The sequence below is a fragment of the Mesoplodon mirus genome, assembly GCF_964341445.2.
Source record: "Mesoplodon mirus genome assembly, chromosome: 8".
Taxonomy (NCBI): Eukaryota; Metazoa; Chordata; class Mammalia; order Artiodactyla; family Ziphiidae; genus Mesoplodon; species Mesoplodon mirus.
The window spans coordinates 68482177-68507716 of NC_138984.1; the positions used below are offsets into that span (position 1 = coordinate 68482177).

The window sequence follows — 25540 nt, forward strand, 5'->3', positions numbered from 1 at the left end:
ACGCTGGCATGTTCAGAGAACACACTTTAGAAATATCTGACAACAGAAATACTTGGCACACGTTAGGACACATAGTTTATGCTATTTTATTTACAAGTAACCTATCTTCATCACTTTTAGTAACAAAATTATTTGGAGAAGGCTCTGGACTGAAAATTGGAAAACATAAGAAATAAAGTCATTTACTAAAAGGTCTAAAAAAAAGAAAAGAAAAAAAATCCATATTGAATATACTTTTTCCAGATTTCACAAGCTCAAATTTTTTTATTTAGGGTTCTTGATTTTTTTTAAGCTATATTACCCACTTTTAAATATTTAGGAAGAGAGGAAAGAAAATCTTCCTTTACTTTTTATTAAATAACCTCACAACCAATTATGCATTATGATAATAGTAGAAAAGAGATACATTGGATTAAGGCTGTTCAACTTGACTTAACAAGAGGTCAAAGTACAAGGTAAACAGCGGTGATCTTTCGTACATCACCCATTTTAAACACTTTGAAAAACTTCTGCTACATACTTCTGCTACATATCAACTTCTGTTCTTCAGAGTCTAAAAATATTTTTTAGTTTAGTCAAGAAAATGAATAACAGCACATGCAAGGCATACTGATTTAGCATCTTCTATATGCCATATGTAGTTGTCAGTTTGTTTCGCAAAGCTTCCTTTGTGAAGATAATTCCTAGAAGTTGAGTCATTCTGAATAAAATTCATCTATCCTTTTGTCTTTGGAACTTTTTAAAAATTCATGAGCTTCAAAGTTTTATGCTTCATTTAAGATGAAGCTTTCAGAAATGTATTTAAATGTTTTATAGCTTTGTATTTAGTAATACATAGAAAGAATCATTATTGATGATGATAATACGACTCTGTTGGTTTTTGTGGTATGCAAGAAACATCTGACTAACCCATGCCAAAATTTGTTTTTCACACATTCTCATCCTTGATCCGGATGTCCCTCTCCAGAACTCTGTCTATTTGGCTCTTCCTGACCCTATTAAGTGGCTTACTCTAGCTCCCAAGTTCATCTGTAATTCCCTGCTTCTCTGGTAATCTCATCCCTTCTCCTTTCACTTTCCAGCTAGGCCCTATTTCTGGCTTTTATTTATTTTTCCTAGCAAAGAGCCTGAATGACGCGAATACCTAAATTCAAGTCCCATAAACTACTGGGCCTCAGCGTACTAATCCATAACAGATGAGGTTAATTGATCTATCCAAGTTAATGATCCAACTTATAAAATTCAATGACTTTGTTTGAGCCCTACTATTGGGCTTTTTATAATACTGATCCTCCTACATACTGGCCAATTAGAGTAAGAATCAAATAGGGAGGCTACCTGTTTACAGAGTAAAAAATATAGTCAAGAGACAAATACACTTTGTGTCTTATTTTTCTTTTTCTAAATTCTTCATAAACCAACAATAAAATAACCCTTTGGTATAAAATGAAGAATGATACATTCTTGTAATATGCAAAGGGGAAATTTAAAAAAATCCTTAGCCCCCTGCCTCTTTTATTGCTTACTGTTTCTCAAACTAGAACTGAAAGCTGTTAAATACATGTACAAAGGCAAGATGTGTTTTTTTTAAAAAAACCCCAAAGGGTTTAGCACAACTGCTATAATCAGTCCAAAACAGGGGAAGGTGCATCTTGGTAGGTATGATCACCACAAGCAAAACAGAAACTTCAGTTTACGTAACCACTTTACTAAGTTTCCTTACATCTGAAACATACCAAAATTCTTAATGAAAATCTCAAAAGCAAATCATTGAATCAATATTAAAATTAATATAAAACTTCATTACAAAGATATCCCAGTTTTCTTAAGGTTTATTAAAATTCCACTGAATATTAACTTTTCTATTTCCACCTTTGAGTTGAGAAAGTAACATCTGCAATAAAAGGCATACAAAAATAATCAATTGCCACTACAGTCAGCCCTCCTTATTCGTGGGTTCTGCATTCACAGATTCAACCAACCTCAGACTGAAAATATTCAGGAAAAAAAAGTTCCAGAATGTTCAAAAAAGCAAAACTTGAATTTGCTGCACGTTTTCATAGCATTTACATTGTATTAGGTATTATAAGTGATCTAGAGATGATTTAAAGTATACCGGAGGATGCGCATACCGGTTATATGCAAATACTACGCCATTTTATACAAGGGACTTGGACATCCTCAGATTTTGGTATCCTTGGGCATCCTAGAACCAAAACTGCTGACAGAGAGATATGACTGTATTATAAATATTATATGATTTAATAGTTACTATTATCATTACTGACTATATTATTCAGTTTATGTAATTTTCAAATTATGCTACCAGCAATATTTCTCAAGGACTAAAACAATGTGGCTAGTTATAACAGTTTTGTTCAGTTAAAGAAACAATATCAGAGACCTATGAGCAACAAATTTAAATATTAGTCAGATAACTGAGTTACAATCAAGACTCGCTGTGTGTCCCTGACACTGTAAAATCTCATTTCTAATGATAATCGTCTGTATAATTAATCTATTTAAAATGCAAAATGAAAGTCAACTTAGGTCTTTTTGGCCAGGAAAACTTCTAGACCAAATTTATCTAAGATAAACGGAATTAAAATACTACAACTGACTCTTCAATCTTTCTGCTGCTTCCAGATACGCTTCCAAGTTGGGAAGTGTCAAAATTATACAGCAGGCATGGCCAGCAGATAAATAATTTTTTTAAAAATTTGAAATAGTATGCTCATGAGAAAGTAGAAAGTACAAAGGTGATAGAAATATCCCACCCCCATACATCTAATGCCAGAATCCTACTTACCTCATGGGCTAACATTTTATAGAGTTCTTCTCTAGTTACAGAAATCCTTTCTCTGTCTGTACTGTCCACAACAACTATTACAAACTAAAATTCCAAAAAAAAAAATCATTAGTGATTACATAATTTGATATTTGTAAAATTTATCAAGTGTTTATTTGATTTACAGGCTAACAGCTATCAAGAAATTAGAACCTTATGGTATGGTATTACTGGAAAACCAGAGATACCCACTATACATTGTGAAGCCTAAAGGTCTGATCCTTAATTCAAACATATTTACTAATTTTTAAGAGAAATAAAAGACAATATGATGTTATCATTCTTTTAGAATACTCTGCTAATATTCTAACCAATATGTAACATGTCTGTTTTCTAAATTAATATCTTGAATGTTAATGGGCCTATTTGCACCATAAGTCAGTAAGACAAAAATATGATCCTAAATTTAAGTTACTTCCAGACAGACATTATTTATTAATGTCAATTTAAAAATCTAAAAGAGGGCTTCCCCGGTGGCACAGTGGTTGGGAATCTGCCTGCCAATGCAGGGGACATGGGTTCCAGCCCTGGTCCGGGAAGATCGCACATGCCCTGGAGCAACTAAGCCCAGGCGCCACAACTACCGAGCCTGTGCTCTAGAGCCCACCAGCCACAACTACTGAGCCTACGTGCCACAACTACTGAAGCCCGCGCGCCTAGAGCCCGTGCTCCGCAACAAGAGAAGCCACGACAGTGAGAAGCCCATGCACCGCAATGAAGAGTAGCCCCCGCTCGCCGCAACTAGCAAAAGTCCACGCACAGCAACGACTAGAGAAAGCCCGCGCACAGCAATGAAGACACAACACAGCCAGATATAAAAACAAATAAATTAATTAATAAAAAAAATCTAAAAGGGCATGCATATGAGAATAAAGTAATGTGACAGTTAAAGAAATCAATTTAAAAAAATCAACAAATTGAAAGAATAAATCTATATCAAAAACCATGCTCTCTTCCTTATATAAGTGGCACAACTCTTTCCTGAACTGACGATGAGACCAGATGCAATCAAAGACTGGAAAGGAGCTGTGCAGGGCTGAGCTACAGTGTGCCTCTTCTTCAATTCCATGAACACCAAAAGGCACCAGGGAAACAGGAGCAAATATAGTTGCTTTATGATGGCATTTGTTATGCCCAAGTTAATTCTGACTGCCTATTATTAGTATGTGCTATTTATTGTTTAGAACTAGCTTTTCATTTCCAAATAAACCTCAGTAATTTTCAGGATCTTTTCTATTCTTCAGATTTCATCAACCATAATGCAGAAGGATAACAGAACTGCTACTTTCCCTCTTCTCTCACTTGAGACCTTACTGATACGTGGTTTTATCACTATAACACCTGTTCTACTCCAAGTCTTCTTAACAAGGCTATTAATTTTCAAGGTGTTGCCATGAACTTGATACCTGCAGCATTTTATATAGGAATACTAATTATATATATTCCTCCTTCTCCAAAAGACATAATTAAATGCTTAATGGAGTGTTAGGGGATCGAGTCATTAGAGACACTTAATAGTGTCTTACTGACATAATATTCATCTGTATATACATTTGGAGATTTATTAACTTATAATCAGCACTACAAAAACAACTATCACAGCCTTTCATCTTATAAGGTCTATACAGTGAAGCTCTCAAACGTCAGAAATTTTCTCTCGGCAAATAATATGTAAATAAAACACATGATTATGTCTAAATTGCTTTATAATCAAAAGAAAAAGAATTCTTTAATGTGCAATTGTATTGCATAAAAGAAAACACATAGTAAAATTCTGGCCAAGAATTCAAACCATCAGAGCCCTCTCATCTAACTAGGATTTCCTCTACGCGGACACAAATAAATAGTAAGAGAAATGGAATTACAAACTGTGAAATGGAATTCTTTATTAAAACAAGTACATAAGGCAAGCTCTAGGAACAATATAAAATCAGACTAATCAATCACCAATTCTCCCTACAGAGGTTCAATGAGAATGGATATACATAACAATGACCCTGACCCTGAAAGAGGGAATCAAAGATTCCACTATGTTTAAACTCTACTTATATTAACATACTGTGATATTTCAAAAAGATGAGCTATAAGAGTTCATATCTGGAAGGTGTTTCCCAGGCATTATATTCATAGAAGACTTAGTATATTAAGAAACATACCTCTGTGTTAGTATAGTAAGTGTTCCACGAAGAACGAAGAGATTCTTGGCCACCAATATCCCACATTAGAAAACGTGTATTATTAATCACTATCTCTTCTACATTACTTCCTATTGTTGGGGACGTATGTACAACTTCATTCATAGAACTGGGAAAAAAAAGTTCAAATATATTACAGTTAGCAAGGAAGCTAGATTGTTTGAACATTTTTCAATTAAGGGATAAGTCAGCATGACCTCTTTTTATATTTTGTACCCAAATGTCCCCTTTCCACTAGCTCATAAGAGTGAATGAAGGGTTTAAACAGAGGTGGAGCTAGGTAGTGGACTATCTGGAACACTCTAGATTCATTCCAGGGAACTATAGAAACAAATATTTCTCTACTCTCCACAAGCAACTGAACAACATGCTCAATGTCATATAAATTTCTAGCTCTCTAGAAAAGAAACAGTTGCTTAAATTTGGCTCCTGGTTCATGGCCAACCTGCCTTCTTACAGAGTAACTTGGATTCCATATAATTTTTTATTGTTTCCATTAATCAAATATCACTCAGGCTGAAAAACGATAAACAGTAAAATAAAAATTTTTAAGTAGTTAGTACTTACAATTGGTAAAGGATGGTAGTTTTTCCCGCATTATCCAGCCCAACAATGATAACTTTGTGTTCTGAAAAAAAGAAAAACACCAGTGATTTATTAATCAAAAACAAAAATTAAAAATTTTCCTATTTCACCCATTCTTTGCAGCTATGGTATAATTCAATACATGGCACTTTATACCTTCTTGTAACTCGAAAGAACATCAGAGCAAGACCAGAAGTACGCCATTGGTCTGACCTCCTTATCCCCCTCATTCTACATAGAGAACTCTCATCTCTCTGAAGGAAGCCAGAAGCACTACATTCTTTCCACTCTATGGAAGTCTACTCTCAGTAAAGTATCCCAAATGTAATCACAACAATTTATGGATGACTTGAGGTGTAAATGTTTCACACTGGAAACTTAAGTTCTTAAGTTTAACTAACTAAACTTAACTAAGTCACTTAAGTTCTAAATGTGCATTTTAGGCCTTAACTGGGTATATATAGGTGAGATGGGGTGAATGGGAAGGGAAAAAAAGGGCAGCCTTTTAAAGCTGCTGGCAGAAGGCAACTGTAAGCTATCTGAGTACATTTGAACCATAGGGTCTTTCTAACCAAATTTAAGGACCTATAGCTATGGTGGCAGCAGCTTCCTCTTCCCTTGGCTTCTCCTTTTTTTTTTTTTTTTTTTCAGTACGCGGGCCTCTCACTGTTGTGGCCTCTCCCGTTGCGGAGCACAGGCTCCAGACGCGCAGGCCCAGCGGCCATGGCTCATGGGTCCAGCCACTCCACGGCACGTGGGATCCTCCCGGACCGGGGCACGAACCCGTGTCCCCTGCATCGGCAGGCGGACTCTCAACCACTGAACCACCAGGGGAGCTTCCCTTGGCTTCTAAAGCATCACTTTCCCCAAGTTTTCTTCCTCTGTCTCTTGATGCTTATTTTTTTTCCACTGACTCCTCTTCCTTGGGTCTTCCTTCAAACATTCATGTTTCCCAGAGTTCTCTTCTTACACTCCTTTCACATTTTAACAAGGCATCTTGGGGCCTATCTATTGCCGCGCTGTCTAAAAACTATTCTGAAAGACAGCAGTGTGTGGAGAAAGCTAATCTCCAAAGATGGCCTCTGGATATTCATGCCCCTATATAGTTCCCCCCTTAAATCCTGGCTGGTCCTATGACTTGCTTTTAACCACAAGAATGCAGAAGTGACGCTGTATGACTTCCACACCTAGATTATCACACACCTTGTAGCTGCTGCCTGGTTCTAGGAAAATTCCCCCTGGGGTAAGCCAGACACCATGTAACAAGTCCGACTACCCCAAGACTGCTATGCATGAGTGAGGAAGCTCAGGCTAATCACGTGGCCTGATCTTGTGGAGAGAGACACACAGTTGCCCCCAGCTGTTCTAGCCATTCCAGCTGAGACGCCAGACACACAAATAGAGAAGCCACCTTGGATATGCAGCCAGGTGAAGCTGGAGATGACTCCAGTTCTAGCTGCCATCCAAATGTAATCAAATGAGCCCCAAGCCAGAACTTCCTAACTGAGCTCAGTGAACTCACAGAACCACGAGAGACGGTAATAAATTATTCCTCTAAGTCATAAAATTTATGATTGGCTTGTTACACAGTAATAGATAACAGAAGCAAGATGGAAAAATACATGTGGTTATGTGACCCTGAGCAAATGACTTATTTCTCTAACTCTTAGCTTCGTCACTGTAAAACAGGGACAACACTACCTCTCTTTCAGGGTTACGTCATGATTAAGATAGCACATGGGGTGTGCCTACCACCAAGAAAGACAATTCCTAATCCATGTTCCCAAATGTTTCCTAAACTCCAGTCTACCTAGTGGATAGACACAGTGCCACTCAGCATACCAAAAACCCAATAATCAAACCTGTTCCTAATTCTATCTTACTTAACTTGCTTAATGGTATTATCTTGGAGTCCCTCAACCCGAACATCTAATTTGTCACCAAGTTCTATTCTACCTCAAAAATATATCCCGAACCTGTCTCCTCCCACTGTCCTAGTTGTAGTCCTCCTCATCTCTTACTGTACCTAAGCAGACTATCTCCAGTCCATCTTCCTATTGTTTCTAGAGTAATCTTTCTAGAAACAATAAAGCTGATAATGCCACTCTCTTATTTAAATGATGGCTCTCCAGTTTGACAGGAAAACATGGTACAAGTTCTCAGCCTTGTAAATAAAGCCAGTCCCAAATGAATAGGCTTCAGCTTTATTATCCCTCACCACTACCGCCAGGTATCTAAGCTGGAGTTCAAGCTGTTCTCCCTATATAAGCTGCCACGTATGTTCACGGCAAACATTTCTCTACGTCTACTCATGGTTTTTACCTGTGCTGGAATTATCCTCTCCAATTCTCCATTTAAAGAATTCCTACTAATCTTTAAGGTTTAGCTTCCCAAGAAAAATCACTTTCTCCTGCTCTTCTGCCACACCTCCAATACAGCACTTATAATAATGTACACTCACTAATCTTCTCAGCTTAATGAGGCACCCTTCAAGTATATAGATCACATGCTAATCATCTTCATATTCCTAGTAACTACAACTTTTTCTGGTACAAGGTAGGTACTCAGTAAATGCTGAATTAATATTCATTCTATAAATAATAAATGCTAAGGATTATAACACCTAAGAGTAAGGAGATCTTTAAGAAAAAGCTTTTGCAGTCAGGTGGTAGATGTTTTCCAAATAGTTGACATTTACCATAAAGGGGAATTCCTAATGCTACATAGGTACCTCCTGTTATACAAAAATACGAAGATCAAGTAAATAGAAATTTTTAATACAATCCATTTTATCCAATCACTTATTTCTTTGCAGAAAGAGCAGGCAGCTTAGAACCACCAGGGTCCTAAACTGACATCACCATGCTCGCCCTACGCAGGTTCTTAAAAGTCATTTTTAAAATGCAGGCCCAGTCTATCATCTTTAGAGGTGACTAGGAGGAAGGAACTGAGAAAATGAAACTACCTGACAAGTGCAGTTTCTGCCTAAGGAGAAGTATGTAGGGTGACTGAATTAAAATCAGAAGATTACTTGGGGAGCATGGAATCCCATCAAAGGGAGTGTTAAACACTGTGGTGACTGACAAATCCATCTTCACAGGAGGGCCATACCTGCATCAGGGCCAGATTACTGAGTCCCTGGAGCAGGGTGCCTTTTTACCTGGGAAGTTTTTCAACGGCATGGCAATTTTGCCTGACTCTATATTTTTCTATGTCCCCCAATTAGGCATTCCCCTTTTGATGACAGATATCTTCTTCAGTTCTAGTAATACAAGCAATGTAAACATTTTGATATAAGCAGAATTCATATTGGGCTACACTCTGACGGCTGACTTGGATGAAAGTTTTTTTAGTTTCTCACTTGAATACCAATTTTTAATAATATAATTCTTAAAACGTCGGGCTTCCCTGGTGGCGCAGTGGTTGAGAGCCCGCCTGCCGATGCAGGGGATACGGGTTCGTGCCCCGGTCCGGGAAGATCCCACATGCCGTGGAGCGGCTGGGCCCGTGAGCCATGGCCGCTGAGCCTGCGCGTCCGGAGCCTGTGCTCCGCAACAGGAGAGGCCACAGCAGTGAGAGGCCCGCGTACCGCAAAAAAAAAAAAAAAACAAAAAAAAAAAAAAAAAAAAAAAAAAAAAAAACGTCAACCTATTTTTAAGTTTCAGGAACATCATTTTGTAAACCCCTATGTATTAGCTGCAGGACTAAATTTAGGTAGACTTGCCAGTACTCAGGAAGAAAATACAATTACTCTGACCAATGAGAGAAATGATACTCTAAAAACAGTACAAAATAGGGGCAAAAGCAAACAATACAAATTTAGGCAAGGAATATATATAGTTATGATAAATAACTATAGACTGGCTAAAAAATGCATGTGTGTATGAATTATACACACAGAGATCACAAATACAAGAGCACTCTCATAAATACAAGAGCACTGTGTTTAAGGTTAAACACTTATTCTAACCATGCTACCGTTTTTCAAAATATTTTGCTACTTTTCTCTTGCCATTGCTTTCAGAGCCTGAGATACACTGTTTTGAACACTCCCAATGGTGTTCTGAAGATGAATTTGATTTTAAAGGGGGAGGGGAGCCACGTGGTATCATCTCAGTCATAAGGTAAAAGGCAGCTAAGACAAATGTTACCTTTTTGTTGTTAAATGAGGTGTGATTCCTAAATGATATGATTTTTAAATGTGTCTCTAAAGAAATTCTAAAAGGAGTTTCAAAAGGTATTTTGAGTAATAGTAGGATGTATCAGCAGAAAAACTATCTGGCTTCCTTTGCTTTTAAGGTGAAAACCCTATCTGGTTTTGTTTTTTAAAGTGGTCTGCTTAATTTAGCCATGCCCCATTGGACTTATTTCTTGATTTCAAACACAGTACTCTTCTACCACTTCTGTGAGGAAGGACTAACTAGGCAAAAAAAAACAACAACAACTAAAGAAAGATTCTGTATCATACTTGACCACAAGATGAACATGATAAGGTGAAACTACTGTGAACAAACCATTGTGCGATAAACACACATACACTGAGATAAAGCAGATGGCAGAAGAGGCTCACAACTGGATTCCGGCTTCTCCTAACACAAGTTAGTTGCCAGCTGAGGACAGGATGGAGGGAACAGTTTCAAGACACATCTTTTACAGCCACTGAATGAATGAATGAACTAGAGAATCAATAAGCTGAAATTAGATAACATAACCTGTGGTAGATAAAGATGTGAAGTCTGGTTAAGTCTTTCTTCACTAGTACCTAGAAATAAAGGAAGCACACTGGGGAGAGAAGGTTTGGTGGACAATACAGGGCCAGAATTCATGTCTGGCAATGGTAGAGAGTAAACAGGAGAAAAGAGTGTCAGAGATGTTGATAGGGGTAGTAAAGAAGCAACTCAAACCACTGTCCATACTGGAAACAACCTCCCTCTTCTGTCTATTTAATTTTACAAACACAATGAATTCCTGTCACCTACAAATGCACAAATATGCAAACATTCCTCCGAACTCTTAAGACAGAAAGCAGATTTCTAAAGTCAATCAAGTGAATGCAAGCTAACATATTTCAACTCATGAGGGGTTTTTTTAGTGGTTAAAATATTTTAAAAAGAAAAGAGGAAGAAAGAGTCTCACATCAAACATGTGCAGAACCCAGAAAATCTCCAAGGAGCCACATGTTCTGTGGAACAGTCTGAGATCTCTTTGGAGGGCATTCCAATGAGGCCATGATCCAGAGGTCCTTCACCTCTTCACCCCACCTAAACTCCTACGAGCCACATTCAATACCAACTTATATCTACTCCCTCCTAAGACTTGTCTCTATTTGAATATTTGTGTGTTTTCACAATCAAGCACCAATGGCTATATAACAGCTTCCTAAGTCTAAGGCATAGCACATGGGTCACAGTGAGAACTATAAAATTAAGACATAATTGTGCAATGGGCTCAAAGATAAAGGTGCTGACTCAATGGTGAAGGGCCAGTTTATCCCCAACAATAGTGTTAGGTTATTCACACTTTCTAATACTAAATCAACTTCCTTTGACTATCCTTAGGTTCTTTCACCACCCCAACCTGTGTCTCTCATTACCAGAACAATGTTCTATGAAAAACACAAATTTGTAGCTAAAAACTGTTATAATGCACTTCAAAACAAACATTCCATAGAATATATAATATGTATACAAAGAGATGTTATTATGGGAAAATGTAATAAAACTTTTGGTTATACCAACTCTTTGATGCATGTGATTCATGACAAGTTTACTGCTTAGTATGGTTCTTCTAGAATATCTATGCCATAGCATTCTTGCAGTTTCTCAGATAAGCCAAAACAACTATACACTGTCACAGTGCCTGGATGGAATTTTGAGTTATCACTTAGGCTTTAGTTTCCCAATCAATACTTTACTGTTTTGTCATGAAAATTCTTGTTTCCCTTCTTCACTTCCTTTTGATATACGCAGGCAGCCTACCAGTTCTGTTTACTGCCAGGTTCTAAGAGTATATATATATATATATATATATATATATATATATATATATATATATATATATATATATATATCCTACCAGCTACCAGTCAGTAAATTAAGCAAAAAGAAATGTCACTGTCATCCTGGAGGGCTTCTATCTCTGTGAATCATACCAAAGCCAGAAAACACAAATACTACAAATACTAAGGCAGATAAACTGAGAGTCCTCCTGATTCTTCATTCTCACCTCATATCCAAACTATTACTAAGCCCCGTGGGTTCTGTCTCACATGGAGCAAAAAATCCATTTCTGTTAGGTTTACTACAGTTCTCTCAGGCCTTAACACAGAGCCCAGAATAAAGCTTGTGCTTAATAAACTATGAATGAATAAATAAATCAGATTTGGAAGACATAAAAGTTAGAAGGGAGATAACCGATCAAGTCTCTACATACTAAAAATTCAATTTGCAAAATCTAAAAGTATCATCAATAAAAACAAAGTTTGAAAATAAACTTGCGATTTATAGCAATGGTAGTGAAGTTTCAGGGGGAAAAAACTTTGCTGGATGAAAAGCAACAATTATACAGGGCAAAAGTAGAGATCCAATTAGGAAACATAAACCACATAGCAATTTGAACTTTCAAAGTTTAATTTAAAGAAAATAACTACTACAGAGGATTGGAGTAATGAGGGATTGGCTAACAAGAAGTAACTCTAAAGATTAAAGGAATGACAAATACACGGAGCATTCGTTACCTCTAGGGCTGAGAACTTCCCCCAATTCCCCAGGACTGAGATGCAGACCTTGCTGAGGGCCGGGCCAGGGCTCACTGAATGTCAGAGAAGTACCTAAGCAAACTTGCCAGTGGATCTTTCTGGAAATCCTCCCTCTAGGATGCTGGGGAAAACTGTTCATTGAGAGGGCCTCCATTCTGAGACCAATGGAAGTGGGTGCTAGAAGAAGCTGCTGCTGACCACTACACAATCCAAGAGCCAGCCACTGGAGATGTCCACACTGCATGAGCAGGACAGAGCCTGCTGAGCAGCACGCCATATCCAGGAAGAAAAACACTCTCCTCCTTCAGGGTCCCTCCAATGCCGTCTACCGACAGAGCCTAACACTGTGCCAAAGGGCAAGAGAAAAATACTTAAAGGACCCAGTTCTGTATCTACAGAGCATGCAAAAAGGGTGAATTTGGAGCTAAAATTTTTAATAGCAGGCACAGTTCACCCCTTTGGCTACTCAGCTTCTATATGTACTCTTCTACACTTCTGAATTCCACACAATGAAAAAAACAACAGAAGCAGAGGTGGCTTTCCCAGCACCAGGTCTTGCAGCACAGGGAGCTTGCCCAGAACTCATTCACAACGTATCATTCCTTTTCTAAGAACCAATCAGAAGAATGAAACAAGGCTATCCATGAGGAAACTTCACAACTTCTTTCATAGTTCATAGTTAGTGTCTGAAAGTTCTTCCTTTTATCTAACACGAATCTTTCTTATACAAAGGAAGTTTTGTTTTGTTTTGTTTCAAGAGCACTAACTCAGGCACTAGACTATCTTGGTTAAAATCTCTATCTAAAAGGTCTATCACTTTTAATTGTAGTGCCTGAAGCAAGGTACCTAATGTTTCTTTGCCCCTTTAAAACGGGGGAGAATATCTGCCTCACAGGGTTGTGGTTAAGAGTAAATCAATTAAGTGAAGACTAAATCAACTGCATGAAACATGTAGAACCTAACCTTGCATGTCAGTATTAACTGCTATTATTTTATCTATAAAGATGAAGTTAGCTTATTTTCTGTCTCCCCACATAAAGGCAGGGGGTCTTGTTTGTTTTGTTCCTTGTCTATCCCCACCATCTAGAACAGTCCCCCAGCACAAAATAGGTGGACTGTAGAAACTTAAAAATGATATATACAACAGCATCTAGGACAAAGTTTGTACCCTACTGATTTAAATATCACCTAAACGGAACCTCTGGTTTTTCAAGTTTGAGCAATATGCAATTAGGTTTCACTGTGTACTCACATTTTAAGCTTAAACTGAAAAAGGTGTTTTAAATGGAGCTCAAAAAAATAAATAAATAAATAAAGAGAGAGAGAGAGAGAGAGAGAGAGAGAGAGAGAGAGAGAGAGAGAGAGAGATTACACAGTTTGTTTCATCAGCATAGCAAATTCTGTAATCCCCCAAAACTTCCTTCCAACAGTTTATGTGAAAAGAACATAGGACTGTGTTCTGTATCTTCTGAAGGTAAAATAAAGCATCCAAGATATATCTAACACACATATACATATCCAGTTTAATACAGAACTAAAAAGACCAGCAAGTACCTGACATTAGATTTAATGCTGAATATTTTTTAAAGTGACCCTTTTGATAAAACAACCACATCATTTAACAGGAGAGAAATAGTTTATTCACATTTTCACAATGTTGACATCTAAATTTTTAGAACTTAACTTCATTAATTTCTCTTACTATTAATTCCCAACACTGAAATAAATGTCCAGTCAAAAATTACCACAAAACACAAGTAATAAGAACACTACTCAGCGATTGCTAGTGGTAACAAAGCACATATCATTATTTACTACTGGCAAGTAGCTGTTGGCAAAGTTCTAATTCATTCTTAAGTTACAGAGACAAATAGTTTTATCACTGACTCAAAATAGAAAGTGGAAATACCTAATTTTTCTTGCAGGACTAGAGCTCAATTAACAAGCAAAGCCTTTCTAAATTTCACATCAGAGTTGAAATACTAGCTCTGCTAAAAATAATACAAAATTATGGATTTAAAAGCTAGAATAGATCTTATCTACTATGAGCACCACCAGTATGGCAATGTTAAGTTTCAACTCTTAAGACCTACAGATTAAGTTTTCAGGATTTGTGGGCTCCACAGTCACACAGTCAAGATCCCTGCTGTTCTAGGTGAGACCTGGGCCCAGAGAGGTTAAGTGACTGGCTCCCACTCACCCTTCTCTCAACAGAAACAGCTAGCCAGAGACAGTGTAGATTAGAACCGGCTTTCTCCAGTTTATGAAAAGTCTCCATGTCATTTGAAAATCATTTGAAATACTGCTCTTCCATTCACTATCATGTGATCGACACTATCATCTTTATATTTTTAAAAGATACACTAGAGATCGATCACAAGTTCCAGTTCTCCTCCCTCTCCATCGCCTTCTTACAGCAGCAGCTGGATAACGAAGGAGGCGGGGATGCTTGTACATATTAGATGCCACCATTCATTTAAGTCTTTACTGGAAAACTTTGGGCTGTGACACCACCACCAGTTTACACAAGAGAAAAACACAAACTAAGTTACTGACAGCCAGGATGATGAATCCTTAACTACTCGCGTTAAAAAGAAACAAAAGTACACCAGTAACTATAGTGTATCTTAATGACTATGGAATCTTTTTGTTAAAATTGTATCTTCTTTCCCCAGTTTTACACTTATTTTTTAACAAATTTCAATAAATCTGATATACATTTCAAGGCAATGTTTGAATTTAGATGAACTTAAGCATCTCTTTATAATACACTCCATACCTGCTGACTTAGTCGTTACCTACAGTTAACAAATGTTTCATATGATATGATTTTTAAGTGCTTTCGGTGAAACACTTTACCATATTTTAATCCAGACCCCCAAAACCTCTAAATAAGCAACACGAGTAGGAAACTGACCTTAAGCTTAACCTTAAACACAGATGTCAATACGGCAAAAGGAGAGAGGACCATCACTACTCAGGATGCAGAAGAATCTCCCCAAAGCGGGGAAGGACGGGGTGGAGGTGGAGGGCAGGCTCATAAACCTGAATGTACTGGTCAAGCCAAGAGCGATTCCTCAGGTTTTACCGCATTCTGCAATCCTCGGGTGCTCAGTGGTGCGGCTGGGGCCACAACCTGTAACCTTCATCCCAGAGAACCCCAGCATTTCTCAGTGGCGTGCAAACCCAACTGCTGAAGAAAAAGGGCTGAAACGTGGACCAAGCGGGGCCACTCAGGGGCGTCGGACGTAAGGCAAGAAACCCTCTCCACTCCCAATCGAAATCGGAGCAATGGGTGTATTTGAGGCTTGGATTTCTTAGGAAGCTCTCCTAAGACAAAGGGCTGCGAGTCGGGAGTTTCCCGAGCTGGGAGTGGGAGCGAACAGCCCCAAGGCCCGTAGCCGCAGCAGCCCGCACCCAGCGCAGAGAGCGCGCGCCACCGCGCCGCCCACACTCCGGAAGTATTCGGAGACCCTCACCCACCCGGCCAGGGCTGACGCTCTCCCTAACCCGTACGCGCTCGGCCCGAGCCCCTCACCCTGGTGATTGAACAGTCTCCATATCCTGGTGAAGAGAATTCCCATTCTCGGGCAGCGGACCCCCCTCCAGCCACCCCGGCCGCCTGGCCTCCCCCGGCTCAGGCTCAAGGGGAGGAGAGAGACGCGCCGGAGCCTCCGTCTCTGCCGCTGCTGCTCCCGCGCTGGCCGTCGGCCCGCTTCCTAGGAACCGGAGGGAGGCCGAAGCCCAGGACGCCCTGCCGTGCGCGAGGACCCGCCGCTGCCGCCGCGGCTCCCGCCTGACTCGCGGACATCGCCGCCGCGTTGTCTGCGGCGAGCCTCGCGGGCCACCGTCCTCCCCCAGCTCCTCTCAGGCAGCTGAGGCGGCGACGACCGGGCGGGCGGGGGAGGCGAGGGGCGGGACGGAGGCCACGGGAAGGCGCAGGCGCGCGGCCGGAGGGGCGGGGTCTGGGAAAGGGTGCCGGCCTGGCCCTAGCTTCTGTGCCGAGCCGGACGACCTTCAGGCGGCGGGGCTGAGCCACGGGATCCAGGAAATGCGGGCTGCAAGTTGGGGTAGGTGGCTCTGGGCTGCTTGCTTTGGCGTCCCCGCCGAGTTTTGTTTTTTTTCTTCTGCATTTCTTACACAGAGCCAAAATGTGAACATGTCACTGAGTGCCCAGTGCCCATCCCCAACCCTGCACGCACAGAACACCAAAAGCCCCACGTCCTGGCCTTCAAAGACATGGCATTCAATCAGGGGCTCTGAGGGAAGCTGAATACCTCTATCTCTCAAATCTCTTGACCTGGACGCCCTGAAGGGTGGCCTTACCTAAGCGGTCGCCTTATGGCCGTCCTGCACCTCAAGGCTCTTCCCGCTCCAATCTCCCTTCACTTTCAAATCAATCTTGCCAGAAACTACTATCTTGATCAGTTCACTCCATGTTTAAAAATTTTTAGTGGCCACTAAAGCTGTTTGAGCAGCAGAGGGTTTGTCTCTAAGGTCTTCCTTCGATTCCGGATCATCTGATAACAATGATAATTAGTCTCTATTCTTGTTAGAGGCAAGAGTGGGAAAACAAGAAACTGAGGTTGTTTACTTCTTCCCTTCCACAAAGAAACCAGAAACAGCTCCAACCCCTTCTATTCTCTTTAACTTTCGTAAAAAGAGAAAGAAAAAGGTGCGGGAGCTGTAAAAGGCATTTTGAACTGCTCTGCCCACCATGTGCAAGAGCTAAATGAAATGAAACAAATTCAGCAATAAACTCCACCTTTCCACACCACTTCTCCTAGTCATACACTATCTCATCTCAATACATAGAAAAATAACCCATTTAAGTAAGACCTCAAGACAGTCTACAGTTTTTCGTAGTTGTCTGTAGCAAACTTGTACCTGTGAAACAAAGGGCAGCATTGAGGGCCGAAACATGTCTCTTTTTAAACAACTGTTCAAGAAGAAGTCCTTTGGTTTCTTTTGGGGCTTATCATTATGAAACGAAGTTTAGAGGAGACATATGAAGGGAAAGAAAATTACTATATTAATCCATTTAAATTTATGGATTGTTATGTTTATATTTACATAATAAAGTACTTTCGGACTTCCCTGGCAGCACAGTGGTTAAGAATCTACCTGCCAATGTAGGGGACACGGGTTCGAGCCCTGGTCCGGGAAGATCCCACATGCTGCGGAGCAACTAAGCCCGTGCGCCACAACTACTGAGCATGGGCTCTAGAACCCGTGAGCCACAACTACTGAGCTCACGTGCCACAACTGCTGAAGCCCACGTGCCTAGAGCCCATGCTCTGCATTGAGGAGCCACTGTGATGAGAAGCCCACGCACCACAACGAAGAGTAGCCGCCGCTCGCCGCAACTAGAGAAAGCCCACGCGCAGCAACGAAGACCCAACGCAGCCAAAAATAAAAATAAATAAATAAATTCCTAAAAAAATAAGAAAGTACTCTCTAGGCTATTTAGAAAAACAACAATTTCCGCTCTTGCCCACTGTAGGTAATGCTTTTGGCAGCTCTAAAACTTTTTGCAAACTCCCCACACATCTCTGTCAACTTATTAAATGGGTGTCATGTCCATATTAACTTGGGAAGTTAGGGCTTCATATTTTATAACCTCCATTATAGGCTGGGAGATGGTCTCCCAGCTTATCTTCTAAGTGTCTCAAAAAAGAAAAAAAAAAGGCGGAGGGGGTTGGTGTGTGCGCGGGTGGCGGGGAGAAGAAATTTTCCTAATACAATCTTGTCCAGCTGTAGGATCCATGGGTGAAATACAAATTGGGAACTACTGAAGAAGTAATTGGGAATGTTTGTTGGGTGGTATGAAGCTATTTGTAAAAACAGACTCCTTATGAGACTTTTTAAAGACTCATTTATTCATGATTATAGTGATATGCAAAATGTCATTGGAGAGAATTTTGCTTCCATGTAAAGGAGAGTGGGATGGTCTAGAATTACCATCCTACCACTAAATAAATAGGAAACTGTACAAAATATAGAAAACAGCTGTTTTCAGCCCACACCCAGCAAAGGACTGTGATCCCTGATAAGAGACACAAATGGGACAAGTTTTATTATTATGTGGATTTCTGCCTTGAGGCAATTCCAGCCAGCTACAGAGGGAGTGGAAACTCAAATAGAGTCTGGCAATTCCCTGGAGATGAAGACATAGATCAGCATTCCAAGAGATCGAGGCTACTAGAATTTGTAAAGCAGAGTGATTGAAAGAAGGAAGCTATCCAGAGAAAAGCTCCTGAAACCTACATAGGTTGAGGCATTGAGTCTTTGGCTGCATATCAATCTGTACGTGTGTAGTATAAAACCAGTATGAACCCCCCCCCCCAGGCTAGCCAGTAATGACTTGAGGAAATAAACAAGTACTGGGGAGCTGTAAAACAGGTAATTACCAGGGTTTACAAAGGGCCAGGAATCATTTGAGTTCCCTTCAGCCCGTGTGAAGAGAACACACAGAATATATAGGACATCCAGTAGACAACCCAGAGATCTTAAAAGAGGAGCTAAACTAGCCTAAGGATAAGCCTTACTCTAGACCAGTCCTAAAGGAGCTTAAAAACAAACCTTGAAAGGATCAAACTAACTCACAGTTGTTTATCAAAACAAGGCCAAAGTTCTTTACAGATCAAGAAGGCAAGATCAAGTCATTAACAGTGGAAAATTTGCAATATCTTGAATCCAATAAAAAAAATTAGTGGACAAAGAAACATGAAAACATGACCCATAACCAAAAGAAAAATCACACTACCAAAATAGATACAGGCACAGGGAAGTTAAGTGATTGCCCCAAACTCATAGCTAGTTACTGCTGGATCTAGGCTTTGAACACAGGCAAGGGTTAGAGGCCAGTCTAACCACTATGCTAATCTGCAAGTTGTATGACAGGACAAACAAGATGCTTCTCTCTACAACCTATCTCATTAGTGGCGATACACTGATGATGCAAAAGGTGGCTTCAGGGCCAGGTTGATGGAGTGATTGCAGTGACCTGCAGTTCTTCCAGTTGGGACTTGCAGATTGTTGGTTGAAATGCCTTGGTAGTTGGGGTAGCCTTATATAGTACATCTCCAATAACCGAGGTACCATTAATTCAGTGACTACTGTATTCCAGGCTTTGTTTTGTATGCTTCAGATGACTATCAGCCTAAAAGTATTTAATATATGTATTTTTAGATAACAGTACTTTAGAGAGAAAGACTACAATGAGCTTTGGCGTCTTTATTTTAGTTGTGTAATAACCTATGCCCTGCCTATTTTCCATCGGGGGGGGGTCAGATGGATCAAATGTGATAATGCTTGTGAAGTAATTTGGCTATAATAAATCACTGTATAATCCTAATACAGTGGTAATAATCAACATAGTACACATTTCTTTTGAACTTCTTGTGCACTGCAATGAGAGAAGAGTCAAATATGGATCAAGTCATAGTACGGACACTTGACACTGAGCACATGAAATGTCAAGTCATAAGCTGTATGCCATCCATGGAATTCTTACAGGTACAAAATACCTTTGGAAACTTCTGATAATTGTTAAAATAATCATATAGGGATTTCTTGTGAACAATACGGTTTATCTAGTTTATTTTTCTATATTGTATTCAATCCTATTTCACACATACATTGTAATATATTCTATTTCATGCACACATGCATGTATGTGTATGTATTTAACTACAAGCTCTTTCCTAATATAGTACTTCTTTTGCGATCACTTGTAACACCAGCAGAGTATTCAGGAAGTAGTCATTTAATTGAACCTGTGTTTTGAGGGTCAATGTTTAGACTTTTTTTTTGGATAAGAGGTACAGGCATATACCACTGATTTCCGGTATATCTTCAGTATATCTCTAGAATAATATAAAGGAGAGGTATAACGCTGGTTTCAGTGTTTTTTTCATTTATTATATAAAAGAAAAAAAATTAATGCAGTTGGTTTGTACACATTTAAATTCCATAAAACAAATCCATAGAAATTAGGATACTATATGCATGCACTCTGCATTTTCTTTGTTAAATGTTTTGGTTCACAAAAATAACAACACTTTTTTTTTTTTCTTTTAAGCCACTAAAGCAGAGGGAGAACAAAACATGCAGCACTGTACACATTTGCATAGTATATTTTACCCAGCATGCCCTGTAGAACGCTACACATTTACCTATATAAGAAAAATAAAAGGGGGTAAATTATCAAAATAAATAACTAAAATTTAAAGAAAAGAAAAATACTGGATAAAAGCATTTTTTTCCCACTTTGTAGCTGGAGATATAGCAACAGTATGGGATATCAACAGCTCTCAGAATAGTAGGGAAATCTTTTTACATCAATTTGCCATTTTTATTTTTAGTATTAATAAGTTTATGTTTTTCCCTCCCACCACCCTTTCAAAAAAAACAGCTAATGGCTTTTACTTATGTTTCAAAATGGTATTCAGTACAAAACAAATTGAAGAATCCCTAAATACTTTTTTCTTGTTGTTGGGACATCTTTATTTCTCATTCTGACTGTAGGCTGTGAAAAATATAAAACATTTCAAACATGTCCAAAATTCAGAGGAGCCCTATAAGCTCACTTGCTGTTACTTTTTGTAGTTGTTACTGAAGGAGAAGAAATAAGAACAGTAAATATAGTAGGAGTCTTATCACAAAATAAAATTTAATAAGTTTTATGGAAGGGGATAAAGTAAAATAAATTACATCCACAGATTGCAAGGCTATGAAGTAAATTGCTGGAAAAGTATCAAGCAGCAAGTTAAAAAGATGGTAGATGAAATAAATCTGATAAAACTTAGAACTAAATCTGTATACTTTTAAAAAATACAACTGCCAAATTTAACAGTGGATTTTGTTGTAAGTTTGTGCTATAACAAATGTGCTTCTTTCTCCTCAATCTATTTTTATATTATTGGCAAAATATATATCTCTTATAATTTTGTACTATACAATATATGTTTTTGCTACATTATTTTTCTACTGCTAATGCAGATTAGAAATAACAACATAGGCTTATTTTGGCAATAAAATGCTTTCATTTTAATAACATCCCAGAAAATATTGTAAGGCATATGAAAAATAAAAAATAGTATGCAACAATATAGCATTAATGATCCTGCATCTTAAAATACATCCCATATGCATACAGAATTCACACTGATTTCAGTTAAAGATGTGTGAAAGTGGCATGCAAGTAGAGCAAGAGTGGCCCCTACATAAATATAGACATAGCCATTTGTTGAGAAATTTAAGTGTTCAAAACATAACCAAGAACACTTACAAAGTATTGTAAAGCTGGAGGCCTGCCAATTTTGGTTCCTAGATAGTCCTCAGTTTAACTCTATAATTTTCAAAGAAGAAGCGTCAGTGTATTCCCCAAACACTCTAAATTCATTAACATTTTCTACCATCTTTCTACAAACATTTTACATACATCAAAAGAAACAAAGGAAAATTTCATATGTAACTATGACTCCCCCAAACTCATGACTATTCACTCTTATTTATGTTTTCACGGTAAGTGGGAGTTACAAGCCCTTAGTCAAGATTATCTGATGAAATATTTTCTAGTCCTCTCATTATGTCCCTTAATTACATGAAGCATTTGGTATGAAACCACCCACAAGTAGAGAGAGATACTTGCTACATGAGGATGAGTTTCACTTGAGAAAGTTCATTTTAACAAAAAAAGAAACTTTTAACAAGTAATTTTTGAATGCTGTAGCTCTGTCTGCTCATATAAACCAATTTTACTATTTTGGTAACTTGACTGCTTAAGTCAACCACAGAAAAGTTATCCTTGTTGTCTATCTGACAACTATTGTATTGAGTGGTTTGATCATGATTATCATCTAAAAGAAGAGGACTGTTCTCTGCCCTATAGACACAGCTTAAGTAACTTCATAACAGTTACTGCATTAACAATATTTAAAGTGTTGAGGAACTAATGTTTAAAGGTATGAGGAACTAATGAAACAAATTTTATTACATAAATCCCTATAATGTTTTCATTCATAAAGTTATTCAAAGATGAATTTTATATAATTAATAAAGAAAAGAACATGCAACAGTGTCAGGAAAGACAGAAATACAGGCAGAAATACAAAAGAAATAAGGGGTACATTCTCATTTATTTGAAACATTGATATGAAGTTTGTTCCAATGACATGAGTGTCCAAGATGATCCTACTCAATAAATGGCTAAGTGTCCATAGGAGAAGTCAAGGATCAACAAAATTTGAACTTGCAAGCCAACTTCACTTAAACATCAAATCTCTAAATCTACTCTCAGATTTGGAGCTAGATGTTATAACAAATTGCACACAAAAGCAATTTCCTTGCAGTTTGTCTTCTTCCCCATGATTACTGACATATTAAATGTTTACCTTGTCTCCTGATAAACTGTGAACTGATTCAAAGAAAAGTTCACTAACATGGAAGAAATGAAAGGGTGACAAGAGCATTTTGTCAACAGTTGAAAATCTAAGGGGAAAGTATATTTTAACAATTTATGCATTTAGCTTTGCAGCAAGGTTAGCAGTAAGAGTAATAAATTCCCTACTTATTGAAAAGTGTTTTCTCTTTAAAGACAGATTGTCTTCTCTAGAGAAGAGGTAGTATAACTATCAATATATAGGGCAATTTCTGTGGCGGCATTATTTTGTTTTTATTTTTTTAGCAAATACCAAAATAAAATTGTGTAATAAGAAAATACACTAGCATGCAAATTAAGGTTGCCTAGAAACATTCTTAACTGACATCCTGGGTCTCAACAACATTTTATGATATGTTCATTCAAGGAGTTTAAATTTGCAAACCGTCTTTTGGCATCATTTTCTTCTCTCCCTCCCTTTCACTGCTTTAGCTTCCTATTATGAATTTTAAGGCCCTCACACAAAAGACAATTTCAAGTATGCAGGTATGTTAAAGAGGTTAACATTCCAAAAATACATTTTGCAAACAACAACAATAATAATTAAAATAATTAACAAATTATTCAAAGGGAACAAATAATTTTCTCAGAATTTGTTTTATATTAAAAAAATTCATTTCATTAAGAACTAAGCAATGTCACATTGTCACATAATTAAGACTCTCTTACTAGGAAAGACTATCAGCCTGAATTGTTAATTTCAATTTTCTTTCCAACAGAACTGTGTAAAGATAATCGAGAATCATCAGTCATCTATAAACATTTCTAAGTGTTGCTTTAAATATTGGAGGAAACAAGATAACATGGTTGATTATAATACCGGAGTCACATTACAGCCTTGAGAATTAACATCAGGATTGACAAATTGCATTCCTTTTTTTTCCAAGACTACACTTCCACATTGTCACATGTGTCTACATTGTTACATGTTCGCTGACTGAAATTACAGAATATGTAATTTACATATTCTGAAATTATATATGCTGAAATTACAGAATATGTGGTTTATACTACAAGTTAAAACAGCCTCAAAACATTATAAGACTTGCTTCTCCTGCTTATCATTTGCTAATCTTTAAATGAAATCAGTTAAAAACAAAGTATTTATGGAGTATGTATTTTCCAAAGGTGCTTGATGTGCTTGGTAAAAATAAAACTTTTCATTTAGTATATATCTGTATTTTAGTATCATTTACACAATAAACTCTAAGGCTTAAGAAAAAGAGAAAGGAAAATGCATATCCCTTATTCATTTGGAGAAGATAACGTATTACAAAAGGAAGGGGAAAGAATATGCCAAATCAAAGTAAAAATTTAAGTACATCCATCAAGAAAATATACATTATACCCTTTCCAAGATTGTTAGCTTTTGAATAAGAATGCAAAGCAAAACAGGTATGGACACTTGATGGCAAAGGGAAGATTGGTTTTGTGCACAGATATTGAATGGACCTCTCTATCAGCGTGACATAGACGACATAGAAACTAGGCGTTGAGAGGCCATTAAAAACAAGAGATTTTTAAAAGTTGAAAGAATATGGTAATCTTGCTGACTAGGAAATATATGTAAATGCTGTTACAGCTACCTGCCATAAAATGTAAATATCTTAAAGTAGTTAAATGGCCAGATTGCTAATGCTACTACAGAAAAAGCTGAACAGCTGTCTAGTCTAAGTTTAACACCTTGGTGCACTCTTTGCAATTAAATACTTTAATGCGCACAAACAAGAAACCAGTAAAGCATATAGAAAAAATGTTTTGGCTAGTGTTTTCTTTTTCATGCAAATATGTGCTGTACATGTAATAAATATATTTGTTTGCTGGAAAATGCTCTTCTGTGCTCTAACAAAGTATTCAGTAATGGCAGGTTGTATGTTTAGTAAAGTGCCTAATGGATATAGCTCTTTTAAATGTCTTAACTGAAAATTCTGTACGCTTCACTAGATGACAAAAGAACCTCACAAGCCAGTATCACATGTTAACTTTTAGAATTCACTGAGCCCACATTTTTTAATTGTATCAAATATTTGCAATAACTTACATGATTATAGGCATCCTCATTATCAGCTAAACAGGTTCATAATGGGGTATGCACAGTGAATAACAGGAGGAGAGGGAATGTGGGGGTTATGATGAGGTTCAAGGTATATACATAACTAATTAAGAATATGGAACCTATTTTCATGGTCAAGAAAATTATTTAACTGGTGCATGCTTTGAGAGCCTAAACATTGAAAGGCTTGGACGGGGGGAAATAAGATAACAATATGAATTATTATTGTTTTCCAAAAAAAATAGGCTTCATGACATGTACTAGTAGAAAAGGACTTTTATGCCTGATCCTATGCGAGTTTTAGAAAAACGGACTCTTAGAAACAAGAGTCTTTTCCTAAAGACATTTGTGTATTGTATAAAAGGGTCAATTTCAATAGTTTCTTGGATCATAGTGAATCTAAGGCTTCCTTGATTATAGTAGACATAAGGTCACTGATTCTGTAATTATAGTCACTGGAAAAACTGTGAAGACTTAATAGGTAAAGAGGAGTGTTCATTAGAAATAAAGCAGTTCAATCTTCAAATGCTTTATAATTCTCTGCAATAAAAATGATACAATTTTAGTAAACAAATCTATTCTGAATCTACAAGTTTATTTTTTTACTGCAAGCTCTTAAATTCGTTTTCACAGTTTTTCAATTAATCATTTTGTATAA

At 37.8% G+C, this 25540-nt stretch overlaps 1 protein-coding gene across 2 annotated transcripts in view; it reads right to left on the reverse strand.

Moving 5' to 3' along the window:
• ARL5A (ARF like GTPase 5A) overlaps positions 1 to 16285 on the reverse strand; it is a 28290-nt gene extending 12005 nt beyond the window's left edge. The window contains exons 1-4 of one of the 2 annotated variants that reach the window (XM_082630296.1): positions 15924 to 16281; positions 5611 to 5671; positions 5005 to 5152; positions 2810 to 2893 (exon numbers count right to left, since the gene is read on the reverse strand). In XM_082630296.1, coding sequence (XP_082486422.1) covers positions 2810 to 2893; positions 5005 to 5152; positions 5611 to 5671; positions 15924 to 15969 — 339 coding nt within the window. In that variant the 5' untranslated portion in view covers positions 15970 to 16281. Of the gene's footprint in view, positions 1 to 2809; positions 2894 to 5004; positions 5153 to 5610; positions 5672 to 15923 lie in introns of both variants that reach the window. The other variant, XM_082630297.1, reaches the window with a different exon arrangement.
• Positions 16286 to 25540: the final 9255 nt, after the last annotated feature.